At 36.3% G+C, this 8,183-nt stretch overlaps 1 protein-coding gene and 1 long non-coding RNA gene across 2 annotated transcripts in view; one reads left to right on the plus strand and one right to left on the minus strand.

Moving 5' to 3' along the window:
- Positions 1 to 623, plus strand: part of LOC115245081 — a 5,277-nt gene extending 4,654 nt beyond the window's left edge. The window contains exon 2 of the long non-coding RNA XR_003885483.1: positions 376 to 623. This is a non-coding gene — a long non-coding RNA (uncharacterized LOC115245081). The remainder of the gene's footprint in view (positions 1 to 375) is intronic.
- A 232-nt stretch (positions 624 to 855) lies between these two features.
- On the minus strand, positions 856 to 5,901 carry LOC115245078 (pollen-specific leucine-rich repeat extensin-like protein 2). The gene is made up of 2 exons (XM_029823180.1): positions 5,540 to 5,901; positions 856 to 5,340 (listed from the first exon to the last, which is right to left on the minus strand). The coding sequence occupies exons 1-2, from the start codon at positions 5,866 to 5,868 to the stop codon at positions 4,587 to 4,589; spliced, it is 1,083 nt and encodes a 360-aa protein (XP_029679040.1). The 5' UTR covers positions 5,869 to 5,901; the 3' UTR covers positions 856 to 4,586.
- Between the last annotated feature and the right edge of the window lie 2,282 nt (positions 5,902 to 8,183).

The following is an 8,183-nucleotide window of genomic DNA, read 5'->3' on the forward strand; positions in this document are numbered from 1 at the left end:
TATATATATACTAAATTGTGATAGCCCCATGCGAGAATTGTATTGAATTGTTTTTATATTTATGAAATACGTTATACATTAAAATTTCTGCACGCGCCGCAAGCGTAGCCAATATCAGAAGGAGCTATCACAGCGCAGAACGTGTGTACATCGATTAGACAATTCGTTTAATAATTAATTATCTTGGTCGTGGTTGTTATTGTACAATTTGCTAATTCGCGCAAGCAATGCATGCATGCAATCTCGAGATATAACTATATAGATACGTCATAAAATATATATATTTACACGTTTTAAATGCGATATCATAAGAAACAGGTTTAGAGCAACGGGATTGTTATGTTTCACGATGAGTATTTTTTTTTTGTGTTTCAGTGTCTCAACCTTAGATCCAGTTGTTAGACCTAACTAACTAGTGAGGATACATCATATATATAAACGTGAATCGTATATTAGTGTAAAAACGACGTTAGTCTCGCATTATATTATTCATTATCCCGACATACGTTCGTATGTTCACAAATTTGATAAATTTATCCTGTATCAAAGTGTAACAGATTTGGCAAAGATAATAACAAGGGAATACGAGAGAAAAGAGATTCAATAATATTGATCATTGATGCTAATATAAACGTTTGAAGGAAGGAATTTATATTTTTCTCTGCTATAGAGTTTCAATAAATTTTCGGTTTCCTTCAAATCGTCAGTTTCGTCAATTAATTCAATATCATTGTTCTTTTCTCGCGGAGAGATATTGATTGAGAATGATTTTATCTGATTTTATCTGAAATATCACAATAAGAAAAAATATCTGAAAGAAATAAATTACTGATATATTGCGTAATATATCATACGAACGATACACGATAAATTTATTGAGTTTTCTTTACAGAGATGTATATGTATATATGTATATATATTTGTAGACTGATAATATATATAAAGAGACTTCAAGTTTCACTTGATATGATACAACGTGGTTTATCTCTATATAGAATTATTCTGAACACACGTTTCTATTATACACGTTCTGTCCAACGATTCAAACATATTCCGCGTAAATGCTCTCTAATAAAGTATAAAATCGGATTCTCATCTTCCCTTAATCTCTATAGGCTAAGGTGTTTTGTTGTCATATATATAAAAAATAAATATAGCTTAGACTAGCACTGTCGGCGATACGCCATTACACAATCAATAGCTGCCGCGAATGTTTTATATATATCCTCGTACAATTATAAATTACATAATTACTATAATATATGAACAATTATTCTCTCGATATTCGCACTTTTTCCAACATTTTGCCAAATATTTCTCTTTCACTCTCTCTTTCTCTCCATTACCATGGAAGCATTTTGAATTTCTATGTGTCGCTTTTATTTAAGTACGTGATATTAGCACCGCAGAATACCTTCGCATAACGTAGAAAGGTATATACCCATTAAATGTGTCGCGAGAAAAATAATCGGTGTACAAAAAGCAGATAACTCTAAACGCTTTTTGACATTTCACGTAAAAAGCAAAGACGAGACAAAAATTTGCATTTTATTGTGTAATATTGCCAAATTCGATGTCGGGTTCACGTTTTTCTAAAAAAGACATGAGTATAAATCTTTGTCTTTTGAATCACATCTACAATACTGATGATTGTCATTCAAGAAAACAGTGTAAATGAAGAGTGGCTTTTTTACGACGATAAGAGAAAATATTAATTCGTGACTTTTCGTGCATAACACGCTACATGAGATTAACATGATACAAACAGGATGTTTTGATTTCTTCGAACACGACGTAGAGACAATGCAAGTAGCTTTGATTTTACAGATTTAAAGTGAATTCGATCATTCCCTATTTTATCGTAGTGTGTATCGATAAATTAAAATTATACGTGCATCGCGTATTTTAATTCATTCTTTCAGTTCAATTCATATTCAGCGATCATATATGTACATTCGGGACACATAAAGTATGCTTTATGGTTACGGGATACATGAGCGTTCCTCAACATCTCCCTGAATAATTTCAATTAAAAGAAGGTAGCAGAGACACCAATATCACGCTTGAATAGTACGCTAAATAGAAACGCTTATATTGGTGCGACGCAAGGATATCTACGAAAAATACAAATCCGACTTATATCTTTCTGAAAAATATCGTGAATATCGTGAAAGATGCGTGAACGTATAAGGAATGTAAGAGTAGAGTCGCTACGTCATTAAAGAGTATTAATATGATCCTTACTTCTATACGTATATCGTGCGCGAAAAAAAGAGAGAGAAAGAAAGAGGGATCTTTATTCTAAAATGATCCCTACGAATATACATCTCGCGTTTTGCGCAGCTGCATTATTGTATTTTCTTACTTACACACTTTGGATACTTTCTACAGACACGCAAATTGTTTATAAAGAGGCGTACTGTTTCGTAAGGTACAAAAGGAGCGTGACAGCTGCGCAGAGCGCATCACTACTGAATCACGTCCGACGATAATTCACGTAAACATTGTGTGAAAACTGCTATACTATACATGTCTTTCGTAAGCTTTACTTATCGATCATATGCTTTGTCGATCGTCCTAAGTAAGAGATGGAAGTACCCGTGAATGGATGTATAATCGTGTACATATCCAATTGTGCATTGCAACAGAACGTATCATTGAGCAGAAACGCTATTTTAATAGCGATACAGCATCGTTTTGCTCCCTTTCGGCATATATAAATCTTTAAAACTGAATAGATACAAATTTATTTTTAAAAATTAATTAAAAAGTGAGAATTTTTGTCTAATTTAACGATTTTTGGAATTTAGAAATAATTTTTCGGAATTTTATTTAATTTAATTATCTTTCATTTTCCGAAATGAAGGAAAACGGAATTGTATCGCTAAAAAACAATGGTACAACTTCAAATACAATTATAAATGACTAGTTACACTGATTGCGATAAAAAGGAGAGATTATGTCGGAAATACTGTAGATTAATACACATAATATCGCGGGGAAAAAGTCAGCTAAGTACATAATACTACAACTAATACTTTGCAGCTGTCCGTATCTCTTGTAAAGTACATAAAATTAGATAATTATATAAATAGTGATTGTTTTTTAATTCGACAACTATCGATTATCCATCTAACAATCTTATACATTTCTATTAATGTACAATAATCGAGCTGCCGATGCGTGTACAATTTAACATGAATTGCTCGTTCAAGTTGCACAAAATTTATGCAATTTTTCATGAGATTCTCTATCGACAGTACTATAAGACAAATTCTGCTGAAACCAATAGAGATACGCGCAATGCATTATCTGATTTAAGTACGCAAAGAAATACTGATCTCATTCTAATTGGTATAAACAATGCGGAATTGACATTCACTCTATTGGCATTTATCACGAACTATAGGAAAAGTAACTTTATAATATTTAAATCCGATTCAAGATCTGACAAAATGTTAATTCCACATTGCGTAGAGCAGTTCTATCCGTTCGGACAAGTTTCTCTGGAATGTTTCGTATTCGCACCGAGCCAAATATCACTAAAAGTTTCGTTACAAGGAATATACGAACGTAAAACTTCGTGCTACAAATACGAGAACTTATAAGTTTCGTTTTGGGCCGAGATACGATCGAATGATGCGATAGTTATCGAAGAGAAGAAATATCTCCTCTTTAATCTTACTAACGTAATGGAATTGCATGTTACACACACACGTTTACACATCCTCGATAATTCTTCTCTTCCGCAGTCATATATCCCTTTTCCTCTTTGCATTTTCAAATATACGCATATCGTTAAAACGTTGATTATTATATAAACGTGATAACGTTTCCGGAATGTCTCAATAAATCACAAAGAATATCAAACTGCATAAACACACAGAGATTTAGCCACGCGAATGATAATGCATGATAATTATTATTTAACAGTATATGTTGTTATATATTAATTATCATATCGATAAACAATATTGGTACACATGATGTTCCACTATTGTATCAGCCATAAATTATTAATCGCGGAATTCTTTGCGAGTCGATCACCGGAGAGAGCCAGTCAATTCCAGATAAGGAATTAATTCTTAACAATTGGAATTGATAATGATACATTCCTGCAGTATTTTGCAGAGAAAAAATACTTACTTTCGGAATAATAGAGTATGCAATTTGAATGCAATCTTCACTCGTGGTGTGTATATTTCTTTATACGCGACATGTATATTAAATATCATTACGTTATCAAATTAAAAATCATCTAACCGTCTATTACATTACGAATTTCATTGGATTGTACATGTGTTATATGGAATGTTAATTCCCGGATTTATTAATGTACTGATGAAAATCGTCCGCGGGAGGCAGTGCTTCAACAACGTGCAATTCGTTTCGAAAATTTTTTCTATCAATCGGATCGCAGATTATAAGATCGGATTTTGCGATCTTAATCGCGATTGTATAACTGAGGATTGTATAAAGAGATCGATTCGCTAGAGATCTCGATAAATAGATGAAGCATCGACGAACCCGACACTCCAGATTCTACCTAGATAAGTGAGAGCCGCGCGATTTTAAATAAGCCAGTGCTATGACAAGAATTCCCTCTCGAGCTCTGAGATGCTCGGCTTCCTGCTTCTATTGAGACGTCGATTGGCCTGTAACGGCACTGTGACATCTTGGCTCTGACCATGCACCGGAATGTCCAGCAGCGTGTCCCTTACGTGAATGTCACGCGCCGATGCGACGTCACGATCGAACGTCACTGGCGAAAAGCGTACGCGACTGATGGAGATCTGGCTGTCTTTGGCGGAGACGTAGCTCGAGTCCTCGGACGTGAGCGAATCCGGCGGCGTCGGATTCGTCGGTGTCCCCGAGCCAGAATTGTTCTTGCTCACGCTCTTGCTCGGCGAGCTGTATGGATTGCTGCTGTAACTGGATCGCTTCAGGCTCGAGCGCAGCCGCGTGACCACCTCCAGGTTGCTCGGTCGCTCACCTGAGTTCGAATTGGAATCAGAATGCGAATTCTGACGGGTCAGCAACGGCGAACCGTACTCGTGATTGAGTATACTCGTGCCGTATGTCGACACCAAGCTAGAAATAACGTTTGATGGTCGCTGGTAATACGGTACAGGCGAATACACGCCGTAATCGTCCTCGTCCTCCAGTCGGAACGTCGGATTGACATTGCTCTGGCTCGACGTGCTCGCGTTGGAGACGTTCGACGAGGTGCGGTGATGCGTGTAAGGCAAAAGTCTGGAGGACACTGGTCTTGCCGGACTATTTATACTACTCGGATTGTCGTATGCATGCGGGAATTCGGGACACTCGAGCATCCGATCGCTGAAAGAAAGAAAGGATGAATGATTAGTGATCTAGTCTTTTAACATTATTGATATACCAATTAAAAAGTCTGCCACAGATACACTACGCAATGTAAGTTTCAAATTTTAAATCGCAAATATTAAAAAATTAGAAATATTAAAATAATTACTCCTCTATAATTATTAAAATAATTGCCGATTTATATATGTATACTTACTGATACTCCGTAGGTACAAAATACGGATCAGGGGGCCGATAATACTCCGATGGAACGACGGAATACACTGGTGGTCCGTAATCCGGAAATGGGGCGACGTTGCCCATGTATATTGTCGGCACCCTCTCCATCCGAGGATCGACACGGGCCGCGTCGTGCGAATAAGCATCCTCGTTGCTGGTGCTGCTGCTGCTCTTTCTTCTTGGGCTCGGTGTCGGAGCGTTAGAGCCCGTTATACTGCTCGTGTAATGCTGCGGCGAGTCCGTGAAGCGCAGTGGTTTATCCGCCGGCATCGCCGAAGATGGAAGACCAGGCGCTATGCCACCCATGTTGCTTAGGAACGGCCTGTAACATTAATCGCAATCTTGGTAAATATCAGAGAGAGCTCTATAGTTTCGTTCTCTAAACTAAACCGATGTCTTGTTCAATTATTTTCTTTTTTTTAGGCAGATTACCTGTAATGGTGTGCCCGTCCGTGATAAGTGTTATGCAGGTAGCCGCTATTCGAACTGAACTCATAATCGGCGCCAAGGTAAGAGTTGCGATTTGATCCGCTGTCCGCTAAAAACCACCATTTGGATTGATCCTCGCCGTCGCACTCGCCGCCCAATCTGGGATACAGCCGCGGATGGATCGGGGATACGTTCGACATTCTCACATCGTAGCCGGCCGCCACGCCGGCCAACATCGCTGCGATGTCGTACAGGACCATCTCGACTATGCTTGGCCTCGACTTCTTCGTCTCGCCATTGTAAAGAGTCGGCATTGGTACTGGCATCGGCATGATGTACGGTCCGGTCAGTCCGGGCTTCAGAGGATGATCTGATGATATCCAGTCAGTCGGCAGATCGGGCGGCACTGTATAATCTATAAAAGATATTCACGTTGTTTCTTTTTATGGGGAAGAGGATGAGGGGAACGACGATAAGCATAACATTCGCGTAGTTTGTTCACGATAATACGCGAGGATAATTGACGGATGAATTATTTTATTTATAAAACATAATATATGTTTGTTTTTCTTGGAATTCGATAGGAATTCTCTGTAGGAATCCGATTGGAAAAATGTTATTGCTTACCTTTCCCGTGCGATTAATCAATTATCTTAATATATTTTACTTACAATTTACTTTTTACGCTCAAAATTTTTAACATTAAGTAATGCGACAGGATAGCTTGCAATTCGCGTGTTTAGTTTTATTAATTGCTCATTATTATCCATGCATATGGACAAGCAATTATATCGTGTCGGAAGATGTTAACTAATTATCTTTATGCGTTAGCTATTTCTACTTTTACATCCTCTAGCGCTAAGAGCAAACACCCATTATTAAAAATTGTGCAGTCATTTAATTATAATATTAAAGACATATTTTAAAAATCGGCTAAGCCACCAAAGTATATAATAATCAGATTACAAAAATATATCCCATCAAGACACAAGTTTCATTTCAAATTAATATATGGAGTCCTCAAATATTTTCAATCTGATAATATCAGTCTTAGCCAATTTTTACAGATAGAAGCAAAGTTCAACGTACACTAAAGAAACATGACAAATTACTTCTACTAATCTACTAATTCTTGTACACATAATGTATAGACCTTACGTGACACGTTTAGAGATAAATCCACAAGGAATTTCTCACCCACATCTAAAATACGAAACATTCAAAACTTGAAAATAATTTTATTGTATTGAAAAAATAAAGTATTACACAAATACTGTTTTATATATTTTTTACTTGCGTAAAACTCCTCTTCTTTTATTTATTTTTTTTTTTATTCGTCGAATTTAAAACAAAACGACAAAGAACAGAATCACATAAAGCGCTGGATTAATTGTAGCAGAAGCACTTAATCAAACAAGGAATGCTTATTGCGACTATTCCGCTTGTAACTGTAAAATGGAATGTAACAAAATTGCACGCAAATAATATTTGCTCCTAAGATCTTGGGAAAGAGATAGGAACCAAACCCAATCTGAGTTAACAAGTTAGGATTCCTATTGGAAGCATGCAAGGTTCTCTTTTTACGCTCGGCACACTATAATCCTTTTCAAATCAGACGCGTGATAGTGTGATAGTAGTGCGATAATTGTGAATATAATCCGTTATATTTTCTTCTTGACAAAAGTCTGATCGTCTAATAAAATTCCTAAAAGTTGTATCGAAATAAAAAAAGCAGGCATAACATATGTATATATTATGCCGATAATTCTCTATATTAACGTCAAATAATAAAACTATACATTATGCTGTGTAGACCGAGCGTAAAAATACAGCAAAACGAAAAAACAAAATTCAACGTGTCCAACTGAAAAGGTTTTATTGAAAAAATTTCTATTTCTAAATACAGGTGTGTATGTGCGTGTGGCTCCGTGTGTTGAATGTGATGTGTGCAAATCTTTGCTCTCGAAAATGCTGAAAGTTTGGTATAACGAATAATACAGAAACGAATATATAACACGCTCTCTAAAAATTGTATTTAACAATTAATAAATTTGCAATCGATCTAAGTGCACATAAGGCAACAAAGTAAAAGGGCTATATTAACAAATATATACTTTTCTCTCCTCTCTCTCTCTCTCTTACTCACTCTCTCTCTCTTTCTCTTTCTCTCTTTCTATGTATATATATATATA

The sequence above is a fragment of the Formica exsecta genome, unplaced genomic scaffold (assembly GCF_003651465.1).
Source record: "Formica exsecta isolate Colony F162 unplaced genomic scaffold, ASM365146v1 scaffold90, whole genome shotgun sequence".
NCBI classification, from domain to species: Eukaryota; Metazoa; Arthropoda; class Insecta; order Hymenoptera; family Formicidae; genus Formica; species Formica exsecta.